The sequence below is a fragment of the Podarcis pityusensis genome (assembly GCF_964106645.2).
Source record: "Podarcis pityusensis genome assembly, chromosome: 5".
Classification (NCBI taxonomy): domain Eukaryota; kingdom Metazoa; phylum Chordata; class Lepidosauria; order Squamata; family Lacertidae; genus Podarcis; species Podarcis pityusensis.
The window spans coordinates 66,193,589-66,217,685 of NC_138032.1; the positions used below are offsets into that span (position 1 = coordinate 66,193,589).

The window sequence follows — 24,097 nt, forward strand, 5'->3', positions numbered from 1 at the left end:
GTTTACGTTGTCTTTGCTTTGTTCTTTCTACAAAGAAACGGAAGGCTGACTTCCTGTTTAGACCTTCCCGTTTCAGTACCAAATTGAAGTAAATTTTTAAATCCAATTCCTTTCTGCTCGCAAATCCTTATTTAAAGTCCAATTTGTTCAAAGTTTAAGTACTCACGGGTGCTTATTTTAGAAGCCAAATTGTCCCAGGAAAAAGGCAGCGCTCTCTGGCAACGGCTATGCGGCTTCGCTCCACGGAAATAGCAGTTGACTCACAGCACCGCGCCGCTTCCCCCTCTTCGCTTCGGAGCCCGTTAGTGGGTTCCTTTGCGGGTTGGGGGGGCGCTAAGGGTGCCCGCCGAGTCCCATGGTCACAGGCTTCATCTGCCTGTGATTTTTAAAAGGGTCCCTGCTGCGCCGTAGCGGAAAAGACCCGTTTCGCGCGGAGCTAGTCCCTCCAGTTCAGAGGGAGTCCGCCATTGCCGATGGCGCCACCCCGGAAGTCTCCAAGGACAGAAGCATTTGACCCACTTTGTAATTACAGAAGCCAAAGCCTGTTCCTGCACTAAAACACATTTCCCCACCTTATGCAAACATTTTTAATTGATTGCAAATCGTGTCCCCCTGTTTATCTTCAATGCTTTAAAAGTAGCCGCTCAAATCACTATTTTAACAAGTGCTTAAGAGTGGCATTTAGAAAGCAGGTGCGCTACCATAACCTCATACCACATTTAAGTAGGGCATCAGGTACGAGTCATCATTATTTCTTCAAATAGCAAACTTGCTGGTGCCACTGCAGTGAATGGAGCTACCTTAGTATTATTGTTTATATACTCTAGCTTTATTCTCCAAGGAGCGTAAAGTAGCATAAATAGTCGTCCCCCCTCATATAATCCCCACAAAACGACTCTGTGAGGTAGGTCAGGCTGACTGCCAACCTGAAAGTGCAGAACAATAATTAAATTGTTTTTTTTTACGTACAGAAAGGGGCGCTATTCTTTCACCCTAGTTTTCAAGTAATGAAATATATAGTTCTTCCATCTCCCTGCCCTGCCACAAGTAGAAAGGAAAGCTGCATGATGCCTCTAGTTGGTAGAGTTATTCATTGGGAATTGAATGCATTTTTTGCATCTCTTCATTATTCCACCTTTTATCTACATAGCCCTGTTCTATGACTCATCACTTCCTTTTGATGACTCATCACTTTCTGTTGATTCTTATCTTAGGACATGGGTTGCTGAACAGGCATAAAATTGTGTGTGTATATGTGTATGCACATACAGGTATATATCTATAGAATGCAACTTCAAGCAGAGAGGCAGAGGCTGCAATGGGAGGTGCTAAACCCTTTCCCAGCCCTGTCACCACAACACCTTCCCGAAACTGAGCTCATTTCCAGTCTCCAAGCCCAGACAGGGGGGAAAAAGCAGCTGGCTGAGAAAAGTTCACTAGCCTCTCTAGTTTGCTCTTCTTCCACTTGAAATGACTACTCCCCACATTTTAGGTCTGTATTTTGTGCCTTAAGCCTAAACATCTACCCTGCATTTAACAAATGAGACAAATCAGTCCAATAATTTCTTTTTTCCTTTAATATTTTTTTTTGGGGGGAAATGGCGTGATAGCTATCTGACAATATTTGAGGTGTTTAAACAGCTTGTACTATCGTGAAGTTTTCCTTCTTTGGTTATACAGCAACCAAACCATTATATGATATGCAGGAGAAGTTTGAAACCGTAAACGGAATTATAGGCACACAAAAGGCTCCACTGTAAGCACACACCTTAGCAACCACACTGCTCACAAATACTTATATTCATCCAGTATGAAAACAGCTTTATCATGCGATATGCTACATTTCGTTTATCCTGCGGAATTGGATAGACGGGACTTCAATGTCAACAGACCTACCCTTACAGGTTTGTTCACCTGACACTCCCCATTAAGAACCACCCCTCCCCTCCCCACCCCCCAAAATTGTTAGTAAAACCTTCTCTTTAGAAAGAGCTCCCTTCAAAATGGTGCTGTATGGCATCTCATGTTATAGACCAGCAATTTAACACAGAGATACGCTGCACACTGTATAACCATGATGCAGTCTCTTCTATGGATAGTTGTTCTTTATTATTTTTCTTAAAAGCATGGGTTTTTTAGCAGCAACTCTTGGTAAAAACCAAAACCAAAATCTTCAAAGTGTTTAGCAATACTGTATCCAAGATAGTGCCCCACTAAAAAAACAACACTCCGGTTTCAAGGAATGGTTCATAGGAATGAAAAAAAGCTATAGAGAAACAGACCAAGACTGAGGTGATAATACTATTTTCAATTCTGAAAAACTAATTCCTGCTTCAATGCATGATTGAATATATTTAGTTGGGAAAAGCAGTCTCTTTACATATGGAAACCACACCCAAGAATGGATTTAAAGGGGGAAGCCATATTAAAGCATCACGGATTTCCTCTTTAAAATGTGCACTATGAACTACAGTCGTACCTTGGTTTCTGAACAGCTAAGTTCTTGAATGTTTTGGCTCCCGAATGCCGCAAACCAAGAAGTGACTATTCCGGTTTGCAAACTATTTTTGGAAGCCGAACGTCAGACGGGGCTTCTGATTGGCTGCAGGAGCTTCCTGCAGCCAATCAGAAGCCATGCTTTGGTTTCCGAATATTTTGGAAGTCGAACGGACTCCCATAATGGATTCCGTTCAACTTTCCAAGGTACAACTGTGCTCTCTCTAGCTGAGTAATTTTGTTCTTTTTGAAGCTGAACTCAAAGCAGTGACCCCCTTCTCTTCAATGTTATTATTATAGAATACCTGAATGCCCATCACAGATTGGCATCTGCCCAATTGGCAAACGTACCACCCCTCTTTTTGCAGCCACAGAACCACATTATTGCTGGGCAAAAGCTACCAAAACAAAACACAAAAAAGACTGAATTATGAAAATAGATTAAGCAGCACTGGTACTCCTACGGCTTTACAATTTGGGGGTTGTGTGCAATTAGGTCATATTCAGAGCAGACCCATTAAAATCAGTAATTAGAAAAGTCCATTATTTCAGTGGGCTATTTTGAGTATAACTTAACTAGTTGCAACCTTTTATGCAAGGTCTCCAAAATACTTGGCAAAAACCAATTATTTGTGTAAAACATAACCATGAAAACCACCTGGAATCTTATATAAGAGATGTTTGTACTTAGGAGATGTTTGTACATAAGAGGCTGTATTCACAAGTGAATATTCCAGTGAAGCAGCAATTGAGATCCACAATAACTTCCAAACTATTCACATTAAATAACTGGCATACCTATGAAGTAAACTGCATGCCAAATACCATGTGGTTACACCTAGATCATTCCTGATCCTAAAAAAGGCAGTTTTTCCCCAGAAAGAGCTTCAGAAGTTTGTTTGAATGTTTTGAGATGTCCTTTATCTTTGTTTTTGTAATTTTGTTTTTGAATTTCAGAAACCAGTTTATGAAGTTGGTTTTTTTTAAGTGTAATGGTACATCTTCCTAAAAAGTAGCAAAAGCAAAAGAGCTACATTTTATCAATTACTTCCACACACAAAAAATGCTTCCTCTACTTTGTCACCTTTATATACAGATCACCTTCAGAAGTATTTTTTGGCATGTCGCACACTTCGGAAAAGTGACAATTTTGGAGGGCTTCATTATAGTGGTTTTTCAGGTCGGTGTACAAAGCAACGGTTTCTCCCGTGTGTGGAAATTCCAGCAGCTTCTCGTTGAGCAGTATCTGGATCTTGTACTCTTCCTTTGGAGTTGTGGCTTGATCACAGTGATAAAGCACAAACAACAGGTTTGCGGCATAAGGGACGATGCGGCCACTACGAAATTTCCGATGCATCTGCCTGTGGTAGTTGTTTGCTTTAAGAGGCTCTTCATCTTTGAAGTAGCCCATGAGAGCAAGGAGAGGTTGAAGGGTTTCTGCATGTCCAAACTGGAGGATCACGGGAGAGGAAATAGGCTTTGAACTAGAAAGTTTAAAAGCAAAAGCAAAAGATGGTTAGTCAGATGAATCTAAGGGTGGATCTACACATTCGGGGGAAAACACGCTATAAATAAGTGAGAAATTAAATCATTATAACAAAAGGGAAAAAAACGCTATGGAAAATAACATTTTATTTTTTTTTACTCTCCAGCACCATCTGGTGTTGCATATTTATAACGCATTCAAAACGCTGTTTCTTGACTAATGTAGTCCCAAGCAGTGAGGCACAACTACTGTATAGTTACAAGAATTAGCAAACTATGCTACTGTAAAAGAGTTGTTTTACTTTTGGTGGTCTGAACCGTAGGAGTGGCATTTGACTGCTAAAAAACACTTGGTCAAGAAATCATTTTTAAAATAATAATAATAATACCGGTATGTTATTTTTAAGAAAAGAACTAGAAGATTACAGAGTTCAATCTCATTCCCGGCTAAGAGATGACCTGCAGTTACAGCTGAGATCATGTGGATATTGGGGTGCAGTGGAAGAGAGCAATTCTCTAAAGAGAATGAATGGCAAAGCAGAGAATGAGCAACTCGCAACTCATCTACAGATGATGCACTCACTCTGTAGTGATTTTTTTGGCACATGAATGGCGACTACTTCATTCATCCTATTGTCCAGGCAAAGTGTCACAGCTTATCTTGGATTAGTTTCTCTCCACTGCTACCCACCTGTTTAGAATGGCCATGTTATGGACCTTTCTCCCTGTACAACATACTAAAAATCCAACTGTTCCTCTCTGTCCTCATGGCTACAACTCTGGTTCATGTAAGCCCTCTGCCCTCTTCCTCTTTCACATCTTAGTCCTCTCCTGTCTATCGAGAAACCAAAACCAAAATTATTCTCATTTCTCACTGATCTGACCACATCATTTGTTTCCTTCCCTGGCATCCCATGATATTTTATAGTCAATAGAAAGCCTGGCCTTCAAGACCTCTCTCTGCCCCTACTCAACCTATATTTTGACTCCTATTTCTCATTTTATCTCTGCCCATGATCTCCACTCCTCCACCTTGACAGTCAACTGACCAAATGCCTGTTTCATTTCAGATTGTAAGTTCCTACAGCATCTATGTTGCTTATGTAACTCTAATGTACCACGGTGATGCTACAATATAAAAAAGTAATGCAAAAGCAGCTGTCTAGTTTCTTCTTCCCAAAGCTATTATCATCACTACTATTTATAGTTAATATATTTTTTAGAAAATTTAAAGGTCCGAGATCCCATGTTACTCATGATTCCATGTGCTCATGTTATAGTAAAGCAGAATGTCAACTCCAGTATTTTTATTCTTTGTATGCTTTGAAGAAAGGTTGTAGATTTTTCTCTGTTTTAACTTTTTGTAAACTGCTTTGAGGTCATCCCCCCCCCCCCCCGCATCAAGCATCAAGTATGTTTAGGTCCTGCCCCGCCCCCGCATCAAGTATGTTTAGAGTTCCAGCTAAACCAAGCTTCTCAGTAATAAGCTTGATATGATACTTATCACATTACGCTGTCCCTACCTTTAGAAGCTTGTAACATAATCTATATAAAGGAACATACAGGTGTAACTATAATTTGCATTAGGGGACACCATGCTTTACATATGCTGTGTTTTGTGAATGGAATAAACAAAGCCCAGTTCATAAATTCAGGTTTTCATCACAATTAAATGTAAAAACTTTCAAGCCTTAGAATTATTAGCAGCAGCTATGACAAGCATACGAAGGCCAAGCAACAAGCCAAAGCTAAAATACAGTTTTTAATTCAACAGAGGAAAGTTCTTGGTACTTTAAGTTAACCTGTAACATCAAAAAAGAAATAAAATGCAACTACTTGTTTCACCTGTCCCATTTAGAGAAGAATGCTTTGAAGTATCCTGCTTCTGAAGTTTAAAAATGACACTTTGACATAATAAAGTACTGCATAAGTTATGTTATATCCTCAGTTCTTTATAACCGGTCGCAAGCTTTAAGGAAATAAGATAGATTACTCATTTCTCCAAGAATTCATATACATATTTTTGTGCTTATGGTGGGGTAGTACAGAAGAAATTCCCCACCATACTGTGATTTAGCAAGCCCAAGAAATCAGACTAAAAACTGTTTTTACATAAGGAAATGAAGGTATACAATTTCCCCTTTCCCACAATTACTGACCCAATGCAAGCAACAAATACCAAATTTCCTTCTTTTTTTCCTTTCTTTTCTTTTATTTTATTAAGAAAACCAACACAAGTGAATTTAGTCTTTGGTCAGGATGAACATTTTAGCTGTTTGATGAGATGCCTCCTTTACCAAAGTAATTGCTTCCTATAGTCTTTGCCATGTGGCTAGTGCTTCTTAGTACATGCTTCTTACATTCAGGTTTCTCTGATGCATAGCCTAAACGTAAAGGGACCCCTGACCATAAGGTCCAGTCGTGGCCGACTCTGGGGTTGTGACGCTCATTTTGCTTTATCGGCTGAGGGAGCCGGCGTATAGCTTCCAGGTCATGTGGCCAGCATGGCTAAGCCGCTTCTAGTGAACCAGAGCAGCGCACGAAAACGCCGTTTACCTTCCTGCTGGAGCGGTACCTATTTATCTACTTGCACTTTGACGTGCTTTCAAACTGCTAGGTTGGCAGGTGATGCATAGCCTAATAAGGTGCATAAGAATAAGCTAGGTAACTCCAACATAAAACTCAAATAAATGAAGCCTGTACCAATGTGCTATTGCACATTTTTGAACACTGATCAGAAATCAGTATCAAAATTCTGGGAGCAGAAATGTTTCTGCCAACATCTGACATCTGAAAGAACAGCACAAATTGCTTTCTGTTTAGTAAACTATCATAGCAAACAGATCTTTGTTCTTTTTCTTTAGGCAAAAGGTGATGTTTGGCATTTTCATCTGTTGGCTGCCAGCTTAGAAGCCTCACCCACAAATGAAGGCAGTGTCTGACTGGTTTAGAAAGAAGGCGTTTCTCTCAAGCATGAACTCAGGAGTTTAATGCCTAATGAGATAGTCTACTGTATCCAAAATTCTCTTCTGACCAAACTGTGGGAGGCAGTGGAAGACAGGAATGCCTGGCGTGCTCTGGTCCATGGGGTCACAAAGAGTCGGACACGACTAAACAACAACAACATCCAAAATTCTCTAGCTTGTGTAATAAGAATTTGGGAGTAACTTACAAACCCATTCAGTAAAGAGATATCAGAAAACAATCAAATCTGAATTTACATGCTGGCATTTTAAAGTTTTATTTCTGTTTCAAAGAATCGGAAGTGGGTATCCCAAAGTCAATTCAGAACACAGAATACCTTGCCACCAAGCTGTCAAGATGTTTTCAGAAACCCTAAAACCTATCCCTTGCTATTGGGTGAGCTGCTGCAAGTCACAATACATAACACAGGGCTGGATCGGCCTTGGTCAATCTGCCACTCTCCAGATCAGGCTTCCTCAAACTCAGCCCTCCAGATGTTTTTGGTCTACAACTCCCATGATCCCTAGCTAGCAGGACCAGTGGTCAGGGATGATGGGAATTGTAGTCTCAAAACATCTGTAGGGCTGAGTTTGAGGAAGCCTGCTTCAGATGTTTTGGACTTCAAATACCACCAGTCTCAGTCTAGACTCTACAGCAGAGATGGGTAACCTCCGGTCTACAAGTCTAGTCAGGCCCAGCATGGGTTCCAGTTTGGTCTATGAGACCATTTTCCCCAAGCCACACCAACCTGCCCGACACCTGATATTATCTGCGATGTTAAGTGTGGAGCAGGTAGAGACGTGTTTGCCAACAATTAGGAGCCTTAGAGAGCACTCTCTATTGTTCCTTGACAAAGCAAGGCTTGCTGTCGGGGCAAATCAGTGAGCGTGCAGGGATCGGAGTTCCCATTGGGCCCCATCTACCTGTCACGATGGCCCATGAGAGGAGGTGGGAACTTTCAATATGGCCCCAGGAAAAGATTCCCCACCCACGCTCTAGAGCAGTGTTCTTCAACCTTGGATCCATCCAGTTAGTCAGTGGTCAGGGATGTTGTCATGGTACAACGTCATCCGGGAACTGAAGGTTGAGGAACACTGTTCTCGAAGATGGACAGATGGTATGACTCAGAAGAAGGAAGGTGTATATACCCATAACCAGAGTACATAATCTCAACTTCAATCGTTGTTAAAGGACTCCTGTTACTCCTTCTGTTGACTACCAAATGCCTTTTGAAATGATATAATAACTAGAAGCTACCCTCTCATTTCTAAGCTGCAATGAAGAAGAAAGCTCAGTGTAAAACTCAATTCCAGGCAGCATGTTGGGAGTTGTAGCCCTTGTAGCCCTAGAGCATTTGAAGGACACTGTATTGGCAAAGGCTGAATCTGATGAAATAACACTGGAGCCATCTGAATGCCTGACTATAGTGATAGTGTCTTCAGTTCTTGCTCTGCTTCTCCCTGCCCTTCTGAAAAGTATCTGGCAGTGTAAACCTGTGCATGTCTTACTCATACACATGCCTTATTGCGTTCAGTTATGCTTGTAAAGCAGTACTACGCAGGAAGACAAAAAATAGGCAGAAATTGGCACCAAGCTTATAAAGCAACGGTGACAGAACTCGGCACTCACAGCTCAACACTGAATTCTCAAACCTACCCTAATGCTGCCCTCCCTACCACCCGTTGGCTTGATGACAACCAGCTCTGATCTGTGTACTGTTCTCAGTAAGGAAGAGAATGTAATGCATTATCTCTATTCGAACATCAGCTGCCAGCTGATAGCGTCACAAAGGTCACTGGGTTTGCAGGTATAGTTGGACTAGATGAACCTTGGGATCCCTTCCAACTCTGCAATTCCATGATTCCAACTATGAGGACTATGAGGACTGCCGTTGCTCCTTCTAAGTTTTCTTCAATTTCTTTCTATAGCACGCAAGAGGACTAAAAACATGGCCGTGCCTTTGTAAAAATAAACGGAATCCACAACAGAAGCGCAACCATTCACTTCAAAGGGCTTTTAAATGTTCAGTGTGCTTTGTTCAGAAGCTGAGGCTGTGGCTACGGTCCACCAAATGGAGTCTTAACTTCCGATAGGAATCAAATGAGAGAAGTTGTTCCTCAACCTCAGGATGGAGTTTTAAAAGTCACTGCGGTTGGGACAAGTCAATTTTTCCCCTAAACTGTTTAGAGCTCTTAAAAATCTTTACAAGGTTATATAATTAAACATTCCATAAAGCCATTCCAAACAAAGCTAATCCCTAAACACACAAAGATTAATACACACAGAAGCATATCTCATATAGGGTCAATAATAAGGCTGTCTTCTGATGTCAAATAGTGATCCCTCCTAGTCACTGAAGAGAATCTTTCTCTCTTTCTTTCTTTCTCCCCCCCCCCTCTCTCTCTCACACCCCCCCCCTCCACTGATTCAGATAAACCCTTGGTCATAAGGTATTAAGGAATCACAATGCTGAATAACCCAATTGAACTTCTGAACATTTAAAAGTTGTGTAGAAGAAGATTTAAGCAGGTGAAGTGTCTCTTATCCATGCATAGGATAGGCTGCACCTGCTGAAATTCCTTCCTCAGTTAAAAAGCACAGAGGCAGTGCTTTCCTTTGCATATGGTCACTCTATTAAGGCAGGTGTTAACCGTATAATAAACATAACATATACAAATTTAAATTCTAAAGGGGGGGGGAAACAATTTACGAAGTGAGGAGGAAGAAACTATGAAGCAACTATCCATCTGTCTTGGATGCTTTGCTTGAGATTCCTGCATTGCAGGGGGCTAGACTAGATGACACTTGGGGTCCCTTCCAACTCTACAGTTGTATGTTTCTATGTAGCTTAGTCCAGGCATAGGCAAACTCAGCCCTCCAGATGTTTTGGGACTACAACTCCCATCATCCCTGACCACTGGTCCTGTTAGATAAGGATGATGGGAGTTTGCCTATGCCTGGCTTAGTCAAATGCCTGGTCATGTGTGTGTGTGTGTGTGTGTGTGTGTGTGTGTGTGAATGATACTGAAGGGAATTGTGGAATAGGACTTATCTAGAGATGGGTACTTCTCAAAATGTTACCTTCACATGGAAGAAAATTAAGTTCAACCCCAAATTATAATAGCGTTTAAAGACTTCCAATGATTTCACAGTGTTTTTTAAACATTAATTCATGTTGTGGGAAAGAACTGTTTGCCTCTTGGTATAAGTAACGCTGATTAAATACTCTACTATTCCATACTAAGAGTACATTTTAATAGAAAAATTATAGATAAAAAAGTGGCTTGTTATTTTGAACGAGGTATGAGAATGCTTATTTTACATTAGCTCTGCATACGTTATCTCATCTAGCTGCAGCTTTAATTGGGGATTAGTGGCTGGAAGTTAAACTTATCTACTCGATTCTAGGTGTCACATACGGCAAGTCACTTTGTCTCCCCGTGTCTCAACTCACCCTCCATAGAAGGCAACAGCTGCCCTCTGCTCCCTTGTCAGGATAAACTATTATCAGTAGTCAGAAAAAGCTGGCAGGTGAAAGAGGCAATTAGGTACTTTAGTTTACTAAGCTTAGTTAAGAGAAACCTATTCAAAATTTAGATTAGCATCCTCTGTTTATACTGCCATCAACTGTTAGGAAAAGGAACAGCACCGTTTCACAGAGCTCCTAATTATATCAAATCTAGACACGATGCAGGCAATTCATAACTGGGATCTCCTGCGGCTTTTTGTTGTTTAACAATCAGCTGCCTACAGACTGCCACTATTTTTCAGGAGGGATTCAGTAGCTTATGGATATTTAGGTCTGCACGATTTAAAGCACTCTGGTGCAACAAATCCATTTTTTAAAAAAATTAAAAATGACTTATTGCAGTAAGGAAAGTGACAGGGAAGGGCCCTAAAAACTGGGATAATGTTTGATGGGAAGTCATATAGCCTTTCTGCAAGCGAATCAAAACAAATGCTCACTAAAGAACGGACACCATATGTTCTCCACTCATGTTAGAATATAAAAAGTTATAGTCATGTGTTTGATATCCAGGCATCCGGAAACAAACTGAAGGGAGGTTTTGCCACAGATCCAAACTGAAGTGGGAAATCAGTCTTAAGTGGGCTGCAAGCCAAATAAAATACCTGCTCATACACCTAACTGTGACCATAGCGGTTCAATTGAATTTAAATGCAATAATAATAATAATAATATAATAATAATAATATATTTTATTTATACCCCGCCCTCCCTGGCTAGAGCCAGGCTCAGGCCAGCTAACACCAGTAAAATTACAACAAAAACATAATAGGAAAAAGAAAAAGAAAAAAACCAATTTAAAATACAAGTTAAAATATAATTTAAAATGCAGCTTCATTTTAAAAGTAGCCCATAGATCAAAACCATAAGGGGAGGGAAACATAAGGGTCAGACTGAGTCCAAACGGAACAGCTGTCTTGCAGGCCCTGCGGAAAGATGTCAAATCCTGCAGGGCCCTGGTCTCTTGTGACAGAGCGTTCCACCAAGTTGGGGCCAGTACTGAAAAGGCCCTGGCCCTAGTTGAGATCAATCTAACCACCTTGCGACTTGGGACCTCCAAAGTGTTGTCATTTGTGGACCTTAAGGTCCTCCGCGGGGCATGCTAGGAGAGGCGGTCCTGTAGAAGACACTTCTCTCAATAAATCATCCTCTTGTTTTGTAAGCATCTATATCTGACATTCAGGACTTTTTCCAGGCCGTCCCCTCCTCCCTAGGCCACTTTCCCTGCTCTGTGGCCTCAAGTGCTTTTGGCTGGCTAGAATGAGTCCTTGAACTGCGATGCTTTGGGCTTTCCTGACTGTAGGAAGAGGCAGGGGTCTAGAAAAACTAGCCTACTGTACATTCAAACATTCAAACTTGTTGCTCTGCCTCTTGTTGTCCCTGGAACATAGCCCAGAAGGGAATGCAACTCTTGGGCTGAAAAAGGTTCTCCAACCCAGTGCCACATTCCTTGTCCCCTTCTTCCACCACCTGCTACACCAGAGCTTTTCAAATTGCATGTCGCACCAGATTAGTGTGTTAGCTGCAGTGTGTGGGTGTGTCATGTGAACGCTCCCTGCACTCCTCCTGGGGCTGGAAAGGGGTTAGTTTAACCTCTGGTTAGCTGGTAAAACTGAATTACTGTGCAGCGAAATGATGCATGTCTAAAAAGTGTGTCACCAACATGAAAAGTTTGGAAAGCTCTGTGCCACACGCACACACACACACATTTTGGTCTTTTAAAACATAAACAAAAAACAAAAAACATAAAAAGAATGCTTACATATATTGATCGTTCCACAAATAGCAGCTGTGGCACATTCAAGAAGGTGGAACCATTTTAGTGGCACCTAGAATGGGACCACGAAACAGAGTATGTGTTTTCCCACCACCACCACCAATTTTTTACCTTTTACTCTCTGTAACAGCCTGGTCCAAATGTCTGAAGATATCCTGCATAAGAATGCAGCTGGAGCGGCTGTTGATAGGATACCCATAAGCTCTCTTCCAGTACTGCTTCAGATCATTCAGATATTCAAGTACCTGGTATCACACACATTTAAAAGTTGTTACAAAGAGGGATTATTTTACATGCAACAAGATATTTTAGTAAATTGCAGGCAGGCCATTCCAACGCACACAAACTTTCATATAACTATTGGTACCTAACCCATCAATATAGATAGATATCCTGTTTTCCACCTCAGGCAATAGGTTCTTTCCTCTTCCCTCCCTACCACCATTGCAATCAGGAGCAAATACTTTGGCAGAGACCTGCCTTTATAACACTGCAGTTGCAGCCTCCCAGGGGCAAGCCAGGAACAGCAAATGGGAATGAGCACTGAATTCTACAATTTAATAGGAATATGAGTGAAAAGGTAGGCAAAGGATTGTTTTCCTGCACAGGAGTGAAGTCAATAGGTGCAGCTAATGCTAAAGACATTGGTTATGAGCCTTGTTAAAAGCAGACTCTACTTTTAGGAATTTAGTGTTCCTTAGAAAGAGACTGAATATAGCCAATATATATGCATCTGTTATCCTAGGTGTCTACACGCAGATGCTCAGGGTGACAGGCTGGAAGGTTGGGCAGAGTAGGAGAGGGTATCTAACGAGAGGAGGAATGTTAAATGACACTCCCCAAGATCAAACTGTGGTAGTATCATTTGTGCTAGCACTTGTCCTGGTTGTTTTGGTCAAATTAAATCATGTTAAGTGAGTGCCAGATTTCAGCTCATGGTTAGAATTCAAGTTTTCCTCATGGTAGACCACTGAAATTAATGGACTTAGCTGAGTAATGCTGATTAATTTCAGCAGCTCTAGGTAAAGGTAAAGGGACCCGTGACCATTAGGTCCAGTTGTGGATGACTCTGGGGTTGTGGCGCTCATCTCGCTTTATTGGCCAAGGGAGCTGGCATACAGCTTCTGGGTCATGTGGCCAGCATGACTAAGCCACTTCTGGCGAACCAGAGCAGCGCAAGGAAACGCCGTTTACCTTCCTGCCAGAGCGGTACCTATTTATCTACTTGCACTTTGATGTACTTTTGAACTACTAGGTTGGCAGGAGCAGGGACCGAGCAACGGGAGCTCACCCCATCAAGGGGATTTGAACCACCAACCTTCTGATCGGTAAGCCCTAGGTCTGTGGTTTAACCCACAGTGCCACCCGCATCACTTTCAGAGGCTCTACTCTTGAGTAAAAACTTTGTTGAATACTACCCGCTATGTCCTATATAATTCTGTGAGACCGAATAACAGTTTTTTTCACAATACACTGAAACATTCAATTCTCCACTTCTTTAGTTAAGGGGGTTGCAGACGTATACACAGTACCTACCTTGGCATCTTCTTCACTGAAGAGCGAACACCAGGGGGAGCTAATGTTTTTTATGGCCAGCTCAAATGAGCAAGTGAAAAATGCCACCTGAACCAAATCTGTTGTAAAGAAAAGCAACAGTTAGCAACACACCGACAGTACATCAGGTAGGATGCCGCAAGCCATCAATGAAATGTTTACGCAGAAAGGGCAACACACAAGGACCACGTCAGTGGTGAACGAAATGCCCCTTTACAAAACAGCTATGAAGGTATGCAATAAAAAGAGATACAATCTGGGAACCAAGTCCTGTGTATAGAAAAAGGTTAGGGAACCCTTTGTATGCTGAGAGTCGTATTTCCTCAGGGATAACATCTTGGGAAATGGATAACAAGCGTGGGCAAGGTCATGATTTTCTCTCACTTCTGAACTCCTATCCTCCGTACATCAATTAGGCTTTGAAACAAAAGCTTCCATTGGCAACAACAGAAGCTTTTTTCTAGTCTAATTACTGTGTCAAGGAGGGGCAAAGAGGGATGAGACAGAATGGATCCAAAGGCACCAGGAGCTAGACCTAGCCTGCAGGCAAGAAATTCCCCTATCCCTGGCACAAACAGAGGGGTGACGTGCAAGAACTATGCTTGCAATTCCACAAATGGGTCCGTAGTCTTCTGCATCCCTGGAATCAATACATATAATACACTACAAACTATAAGCAAAAAGAAATGAGCTAGAGAATGTGGGATTTTTATGTATTTCAAGAATGTTTTTAACATATATAAACACGGAATACATGGTGGGTATTAAATATTTGCAATGGAATTATTTGATTAGATTCGTATGAACAAGAACACATCAGTGCCTGGAGTGTTTTATGCATGCAAGTGCTTCTGAAAATATTCACAAACTTGTTCAAAAACGCAACTTAATTAAAATTGCAAACTGTATAAATATAAGCCTCGTTTTTAAGGCTGTTAGGTGAAACTTAACATGTTAACCTTTCTACCATTGAAAGAATCATAATCATATATTCTGTAAAAAATCCAACATATAAGTGAATACGTATACTCAGACAACATCTTACTACCTGCTCTTGTTTCAATCACTTTTAGCAGGGTTATGATTAAAGTAACTAGAAATCATTGTTGCATGTACACTACAGGAAACACAATATTCTTTAGTTAGTTCAGATGGTCAAGTGAAAAAGGACACCAGAACCCAATCTGTAGAAAAGGCAAGTGACAAATGAAACTGTCAAAACTGCATCTATGCACATTTAGTAACAGGATAATGCTTAGTTAAACTCCGTAACAAGAGAGAGATGTTTCAGAAGTTGGAGTTACGGAAGCGTCAATACTGTATCATATGACATTGACCTTCTTTATTACATTTATATCTGCATATCTTAGAGCTCCTCCTCCATCAATTATGGCTCAAAATCCCTTGCCTAATGAATTCAAGAGTGAGATAGAAAGGACTTTTTATGCTGCTAGAAAACTTGAATCGATGCACCTGCCTTTATCTATCACAAAGAAAAACAGGATAGAGTTGTTTGCAGTGGCTCTGGGGAGTAGTGAACTGTAATAATGATACTACCTATGTTCATCCGATAAAAGTATGTCTTTCCCCCACTTTTTGTGTTTGATTGGTGCTTAGTGATCTTCTGTTGTATTTTAAATGGAATGTTAACCACCTGAAACAGTTGATAGGAATGGAATGTTAACCACCTGAAACGGTTGATAGGAAGGATAAAATACTGTAGAATGAAATAATACTTCCTGATTCAGTAAAAGGAGACCCATAATGCAAATAATTAATGCAAATGCACATCCAGATGCCCATTTCACTGTTCATCTGTGTCCCACTAAACTGGGTGCATGTGGGTTTTTAGTGCAGACCGGAATACCTAACGCCATCTGGATTCACAAAGTTATGCGGAATATCTATCACCAGTGTTTATCTTCTAAAAATATGTTTAGGGGTACTCTCATTTTCCTACTCATATTGAAATACTGTCCCTCAATGAGGCCAAACTTAGATTCACAAAATGTTTAGGGGTTTGCTTACCCCTGCATCCCCCACAGAAAAAAAGCACTATCACCATCTGGATCCATAAAGTTTGTACGACAACAGCAAGATGAGGTCCTCTCTTTTCTCATGAAAATACTTTCTTCCTGGTAAAATCTAATAAAGTTAGCCTGTGGCCCAGGAAGGGGGAAAAGGTTGCCACAAAGAACTTGTACACGATAGTTGGTTTCTCATGCTTCTTAAGTGTTTGACCACAAGCCAAAGCACTCCCTTTAGGCAGCCCCAAACATCTGCATGTACCAAGGGGAAACAGACTTACAAAGAAAACCACCCACAAACATCCTTCCTCTATGCTTCACCACCAGCTGTTCTTTAAACAACTCTGGCAGCAGTCAGTTGTGGGTAGATATCAGCTGGGCACAGAGAACTAGTTGTACATTTCTTCTAGGTATAATTTTGGAAAAGTTGCAGCTCTTGTGGTAGATAGTTTTAGTTGCTTGCTCTTCCTACAGAGGTTCTTGAAAGGGTGCCGACACCAGTAGCTTGTGCCACACACCAAAATAAAGTTTATAAAAAGACAATGTTGATAATGGCTCATGACATGGATATTGTTAGTTACTAGCTACGGAGCTTGCTGGTAGTGGATGTTTTGTAGTTAAAAAAGAAAAAGCACTGTAGCAGTGAAATAGGTATGTGTGCACCATTACCTGAAAACCGCATGCAAGAGTTGATAGGCCATTTCCTTTCTGCATTCCGCACTTCATCGTACAAATTTTCCCAAGCATCTTCAATACTTCTAAGAGTGTGTCTCAATGGAGCACGACTGTCTGCTCTCTCCAGGCTACCACAGAAACATGAACTAGGCTTCAGTTTTCACTCTGCGTGTCACAAGTGTGCATCTCTGCACTTGTGAGAGTCATATAATGCATGCAGCTGAGATACTTTAACTTATGTGAACCAGTCCCTAAGAGCGATGAAAATGAAAACAAGGCACTGGGGGGGGGGGGGGGAGAAGGGTAAATATTTTATGTCCCCCAGTCAGGTTCAACAGAAGTTAACCTTTAAAGCTTTTCCAAAAGATGTTTATGTTTACTGCTTATTTGCTCTTCATAATAACTGAGAACAGGTAGGAAGCTGATAAAAGAACATTACCTGCGTTTAAGTCATTCACTGGTAGACACAAGGTATTTGCAATTTTCCCCACTACTTCCTTCATCTCAGGACCTTCCTTGAAGGCATCCAGCTCATGCATAGCCGTATCATTGTCTTCTATATCTTTAACAAATCTTTCACATAGATCAAAAAACCTCATCAGTTTGTCGTTGGTTTCAATTCCTTCTGTCGTCGTGGCTGAAAATGAAAGGGCAAAAGGTTGTTAAATGTCGTAAGTTGCTTTAAAGTGGAATATAAATTCACAAAAGCAAGCACGTTGCAAAATACACACTCTTAAAACTGAATAATCTTCTGTCAAACACTGAGTTAAAGGTAGTTGCTTCAAGTAAACTACAAGGGGCATATGCTTTTTTATATAAAGCATTTTGCAGAGAATTTCTCAAAAGGGTTCTGAAACCAAGGGTTCTGTGAATTCCTCTATTAACATAAAACCTTGCTAAAAGTAAACTGGACAAATGGTTTGCGCAAAGAATATTGTGGGCTTGATTCTAGAAACAAGGGACCATAAAGTTACATCACCACAGGCAATGGCCTGCCTGACGCTATTCAGGGTCTCACTAAAATCAACCATCTGAATGATCCTGGACCACTCTTATTTTATCCTTTCCAAATACCAAGCTCTGCACTTTCCCTAGTTCATAAAATTATGATTATCTTCCCAGTAACTACCACCCTTCACTTCTGGGCACTTGGAACTTAAGGAAGTGATTTTGCTCAATGCCCTTTAGAACATCCATTATTCCTTATCTCCCAACTTTGTGCTACAGCTCATTAGCATTCTGAGTGCCCCTACCTGAAATCCCAGCACAAAAATCTGAGACTGACCTTCCTCTCCCCCAGTTCCTACATATAAACAGAATACACTACCTTGGAATGTTTCATGTGTTTCAACATGCCTATCTTCTGTGTAACAATTAATATGAAAATCTCATGTAAATTTAACCTACTCTGACATCAATCACATTGGTTTTTCAGTCTGTTGGTTGCAGTTCTCAGTATGCACTGTTTTTATCGTGAGCGAGGAACAAATGGCCCAAACGCTGAATATGACCCAAAGAGCCTTTGGTTCAAGATTAATTTTAACTGCTGGCATACGCAGTACTATCCAGTTACCAACAGTGTGTCTTATGTTATTTGTTTATTTAATGCAATTAGTGTATCGCTTAATCATTGAAGTGATTTACATAAAATATTTTCACTTTATTTATTCATTTTAAATTCCTTAATATTACTAAATTTTGTATGTTTAAATATACTGCAATATATTTCATACCTGAAATGTCTTAAATGCCAACGTTTCCAATCTATACTGAGTATCATGTTAGTTCCTATGCAAGCATATCTGCCATGTATTATTAGTAGTAAGTGCTATCTCTGTACAGTACATGTCATTTCATACAATAACAAAAGCAAATGCATGCACAAACGTTTTTGAAGATCCAACCTAACCAGGGTGCAGGGGGGAGAGTGAGGCTAACTTTTGAGGATCAAGGTTAGAGAATGATAGTTATACACTTCAACTTAATTTCTGTTGTGGAATAAGATTTAATCTAAAGGTTCTGTGGTAAAGCGGACACGTGTAACGTACAGGAATTCTGTGATTTATTAAATAATCCTCAAAAAGTAAAATGGGTAATATAATGGGTATGGGGTTGCTCGTACGTAAGTTGTCGCCTCTCCTGGCTATGTTGCCTTGTTAAACCTCTGTCTGGACAGCCCTTCAGTTCGTGGCTGCCTCAGTCGCTAGCAGAATCCGTCAGTGGGCGTTTCTTAAACCTCTTCCAACATAAAAGTTGTTTGACGCCCAGTCTCCTCCTACTCTCCCTGCGTGGAAGTCTTCTGCGCAGGGAGGGCGTGGGTAGCGGAGGACCTGTGCTCTCCCCGCTGGTGTCCAGCGAAGAGTCCTGGAGCCCTCTCGCCGATTCCCCCATCTGCCCCCCTTTATCCCTGGTGTAACGTTGATTTGCTTCCCCCTCTGCTGAACTGCCTCTCTCCCTGCTTGGCCCTTCTCCAGCATTATTTGAGAGCCTTCCCTCCGCCTCAGGCTCCGATGTCAGTTCCCTGACAGGTAAGTATGGCTTTTGGAAAAACAGCTTGAGTAAGCAAAAGAGCAATAAAAAATCTGGCTGAACTAGTTTAAAATCCATCTAATTCAGCCTACTGTTCCATACAACAGTTGCTTCCGGGAAGCTCATAAAACAGGACACAGACATGTTGACCCTCTTTATCCAGCTTCTGATATTCTAAGCCACTGCAAGTTCTGAACTTGCAGTTTCCATTAACTTACTTAGCATGGCAAATAGATATTGATAAATGTAGAAGGGCGAGGGGGGGATGTCAATTTAAGGATGAATAAAAACATTTAAGGAAAGTTAGGAAACAATTCATAATTTGCCAGTTCTGTTCTGGAAGAATAAACAGAACCTATAAGGCATTTTATGAAAAAATAAAATAGAAATGCTTGCTATTATGAACACAAGGAAAAAGAACAGATGTTCCTGATCATAATTGTTGCTGGTTTCTATCAGTCTCAGGAGCCAATGTAGGAGTGTGCCTTTGAGGATAAAGTCGAACCGTTGGGAGAGATACAGCATCTGCTGTGGCTGTAGAGACCAATAAGGGAGAGACATGTTTTATTGCAGCTGGGGCAGATGAAGGAGTCTGGCTGCACTGATGCAGGTGTCCTATGGCGTTTCTTCTGTCTGCGTTCCTCCGACTGGTCATTCCTCCTCTGGTCACTGCTGTAAATGCACAACCTGTCTGTCGTTCTCCAGGCACTCCAATCATCTGCAAAGGATTCCCATACAACGAGACTGATGTTGCCAGCCTTTGTGTCATGTTGGCAGCCATCTTTGTAACACAGACTTGTTCTGCCAACAGGTCTAGTGACAGCTCCCTTTTGGGGATCCTGTCATCTTCCATTCTGTGTACATGACCAAGTCAGCAGAGATGTCACTGAGACAGAACTACGAACATGCTGGGAATGTGGGCTTGGGAGAACACACCTTTATTTGAGACTCTGTCCAAAATCTACCTGATGCAATGGATATGGAAGGCATTGAGGCATCACTCCTGGTGGGTATAAGTTACCCATGAACTTACTTCCATAAAGCAGCCTGCTCAACACACAAGCCCAATAGACCTTCATCTTGACATTGGTTGTTAGCATCACATTCTCCCATACCCTTTTGCAGAGGGAAACCATTGCCGTAGCTGCCTTGCCAATGCGCATGTCCAGCTCAGCATCGATGGAAAGGTTGCTGGTTATGGTGGAGCCCACGTAGATAAAATTGTCTACCACCTCAATGCTGATGTTGGAGTGCTGGTAACATCTTGACCCAAGATGTTGATCTTCATCAGGGTGGTGGTGAGGCCGAACTCCATGCGAGCTTGGACACAACTGTTGACAAGTCTTTTCAGAGCTTGCTTAAGAGTGTGCTGTCAAGGCTGCATCATCTGCAAACAACATTTACTTTTGTCTTGGTGTGGAGACATGTCAGGTTGAACAGACCTCCACCTTGAATGGTGATCATTAGGCCAGGCACTCCTGAGCAGACCTTGTTTCTTCCAATAAAGAATTAATGTGACTTATTCTGTGTGATTTATTCCTGGCATCCGCTCCTGACACTGTGGTGACACATGTCTTGTGGCATGGATCCTTGTTTTCAACACTGCAAGAGAAGGCTGTGGAGGTGTGTTATGAGGGAGAAACTGAGGCCGGCTTTCAGCACTTCTGTTGGGATTCTGACCTGTCCTGGGGCTTTACCACATGCCTGAGTGTTGATGGCATTCCTCAGCTTGCCAAGGGCAGGAGAGGAACCTAGCTCTGCTGTCAAGTGTCTGGATGTTGAAACTTGTTGTATCAGATAATTGTTGTCTTCCTGTGATATAACTCTTAATAGTGCCCTGCTTCACCTGCTTGCTGCTGTAATAATCTCTCCAGAAAAGGTTTTCAGTGGTGCAGTTTTCCTTACTATTGGTCCAAAGGCTGCCTTCATGCCTTCAAACATTTTGCGAGTGTTAAACCACAACAAAAAAGGCTGCTATTTAAGTTAGCTGAGCAGTGAGCAGGAATGAAATTAGATAAGCACATTAACTATAATTTGAAAGTTCTGGCCAGGTCTTCTTTTTTTAGGAGAGGGACCAGTACCACACACAAAGGGGGACAAAAACAACCCTTATCAAGAGAAAAAGGCTGGGGCTGGGGCCTTAAATGATTATCCAACCCCCTAAGTTCAATCAGGGTTTAGCTCTAGTTTTGGCACAGAAAGAGGAGACAGGGGAGATGTGCCCCTGTTAATTCTCCTCAACCTCTCACCAGCTTTCAATACCGTCAACCATGAAATCCTTCTGGAGCAGCTGTCCAAGTTAGGGGTGGGTGATGCTGCTTTGCAATGGTTCCAGTCCTACTTGGACCGTCATTTCCAGTGCATGATGCTTAGGGAGTGCTGTACAGCCCCATGAGACTTCAATGTGGAGTTCCTCAGGGTTCGATTTCATTCACCGTGCTGTTTACCTGAAACTCCTGAGTGGCGTTATCTGGCATTTTGGAGTATGTTGTCAGCAATATGCTGATGGCACACAGCTCTGCTTCTCATTTACACCTGCAGGGTGTGGTAGTGGATGTGCTGGATTGATGTCTTTCCTCGGTAATGGACTCAGTGAAAGACAATAAACTGAAGCTCAATCCAGATAAGAATGAGACACTGTTAGTGGGTAGTTCCCTAGAACCGATGGATGGGAGGTTGCCTGCTCTTGATGGGGTTACACACTCCCTCTGAAGGAGCAGGTATGCAACTTGCGGGTATTTCTGGATCCTTTGCTGTCGCTTGAGACTCAGGTGGCCTCGGTGGCACAAAGTGTCTTCCATCCGCTTCAGCTGGTGGCCCAGGGACAGGGATAACCTAACTTCTGTTGTCTATGCTCTGGCAACCTCTAGGTTAGATTACTGCAACATATTATCTGTGGGGCTCACATTTGGCAGCCAGGTTGATCATCAGGGCAAGACCATTTGAACATATAACACCAATCCTGGCCCAACTGCACTGGCTGCCAATTAGTTTCCGGCCCAATTCAAATTGCAGGTTTTGACCTATAAAGCCTTAAACAGTTCAAAACTGCAATACCTACAGGGCTACCTCTCCCCATTTGAACTGACCCAGACCCTGTGATCAACATTGCAGGACTTTTCCATGAGAGTCCCAGAGGCTGGCAACACAAGAAGGTGCCTTTTATGCACTGCCTCCCAACTTAAAACCTTTCCTCTATAACTAGGCCTTTAACTATCTGTGTGGCCTTTTAGAAGTGGATGGGGTGTGTTTTAATTTAATTCTTTTCCTCTTGGTTTTAACGTATCTGCTTGGGGGGGGGGAAGAATCTCATATTGCAAAGCTAGGCTTCTCTACTGACAACCTTGTCCTACTGAATTCAATTATGACACTTAATCCCAGGTGCCAAACTGTTTTCAAGTGGTGCATTTCATTTTGATGCTTTTTCTTTGCCTAAAGTGCCTAATACGTGCACATAATAATAAAAATAGCAAGTGGGGTACATTATTGCCGTCTTGGGGTCTTTAAATGGTCCTGACCTCTGCAACCACACCCCAAAGTGCCATCAGCTATCATGGGCATAGCTGGGGGTAGGAGGCAGGGGGGCAGTTGCCCCTCCAAATACTTAACTGAAAGTAGCAATTGTAGAATGACTCTTGGGGTCAAAAGAAAGTGATAAAAAAAACCTGTTGTTGAGACATTTCATTCGGAAACTGCTGGACAGAGCCAAACAGAGGACGACGACAGGTGGGTGTCCCCGCCCTCACTAACATAAATCCTAGCTACGCCCATGCAGGTTATAATGAAGCAGAGAATGGACGGCTTGCTGGGAGTGGGAAGGATGCGGGGTTACTCTCACCATGCTTTTGGGACGTGCCCTGCCGCTGGCCGTCGAGCGCCTGCCGGAGCCCTTCGCGGAAGGCGGCGGCGCTGTCCAGGCACCGGTGCTTGGAGCTGCTGACGAAGGCGAAGCGTCGGTTCCTGGCCAGGAGGCTGGGGAAGCGGCGGGCGAGGCGCCTGGCCAGCATCTCCATGTCGCGGCGCCCCCGCGGGGCCAGCTTGCCGTCCATGTCCGGCCGGAGCCACATGGTCCAGCGCGCCAGGCGGGAGGCGGCGCTGGCGTTGCATTTCCCGGCGTTTCCCTGGACGAGTCCGTGGAGGCGGCCCAGCTTCTGGATCTGCTTGCGCGTCGGAAAGCGGGTGCCGTGGCGGAAGACGGCGCCGAGCTGCAGCGGGGCGCAGGAAGCCGGCGGCAGCGGGAAGCCGGGCTGCGGCGGCCCGAGCGACAGCGGGTCCCGCAGGAGCTCCGGGTGCAGCTCCTCGTAGCGGGACTTGGTGCCGAAGTAGGGGCTCAGCCTCTCGGCCGCCGCCTCCGCCTTCCCCTCGGCGGGCCCCGGCGCCAGGAGGAAGAGCAGCGGCAGCAGCAAGAGGCAGCCGTCGGGTCGCAGCATGAGAGCGGCAGGGAAGCGGCTGTTCTCCTCCTAAGCGCGGTGCCCGGACCGCAACCCCAGTGTAAAGCGCGAAGCCCACGCAGGAAGTCGAGCCACAGGGGCCTCCCCCTCCGCGCTTTGGCTTTTCCTTTCCGCTGATTGGTCGGCGACTCCCCGCCCACTTTCTGCTTGCCCGCACCCAAAATGGCCACCTCGCCGCATGACTTCTAAACGCTTTAAGCCACTGCCGCCCTCAAGCAAGATGGCGGTTGTTGCTTCCCATCCCTCCCCGTTCTCCCCGCCATCCTATATATACAACAGTGCCCAGCCCTAAGTGGCGTTCAGCCTCCTCGGGAACCTGCTGAGAGAGGCTGAGGAAGCCTGACAAGATCTTCCCAAAGCCGACAGGGCAGCTGAACAGAAACAAGCACCCCTCTACCACTATCATGTATTCTTCCCTTTCCCTTGTTTCCTCAAGTCCATTCAGCGCCTTGGGAAGGCGGAATAATTGTGCAAAATAAGCACACGACCATATATCTTACTGAGGGTCTTGTCAGAAATACTCAAACAACAAAACAATGCTGCTGCGGATCCCAGTTATTATAAGGCTGCTTTGATTGCAGGTTGACTGGACTTTGGGTGATGCCAACGCTGT

At 42.9% G+C, this 24,097-nt stretch overlaps 1 protein-coding gene and 2 long non-coding RNA genes across 3 annotated transcripts; 2 read left to right on the forward strand and 1 right to left on the reverse strand.

Moving 5' to 3' along the window:
- Positions 1-1,597: 1,597 nt before the first annotated feature.
- On the reverse strand, positions 1,598-23,840 carry MINPP1 (multiple inositol-polyphosphate phosphatase 1). Its single transcript, XM_081004568.1, has 5 exons — positions 22,872-23,840; positions 16,944-17,141; positions 13,785-13,882; positions 12,360-12,493; positions 1,598-3,980 (listed from the first exon to the last, which is right to left on the reverse strand). Exons 1-5 carry the CDS (start codon positions 23,461-23,463, stop codon positions 3,569-3,571), a joined length of 1,434 nt encoding a protein of 477 aa, XP_080860694.1. The 5' UTR covers positions 23,464-23,840; the 3' UTR covers positions 1,598-3,568.
- On the forward strand, positions 3,988-6,192 carry LOC308476788. The gene is made up of 2 exons (XR_013986096.1): positions 3,988-5,402; positions 5,436-6,192. It is a non-coding gene; the product is annotated as an uncharacterized lncRNA (long non-coding RNA).
- On the forward strand, positions 17,148-22,502 carry LOC308476783. The gene is made up of 2 exons (XR_013986091.1): positions 17,148-18,596; positions 19,033-22,502. It is a non-coding gene; the product is annotated as an uncharacterized lncRNA (long non-coding RNA).
- Positions 23,841-24,097: the final 257 nt, after the last annotated feature.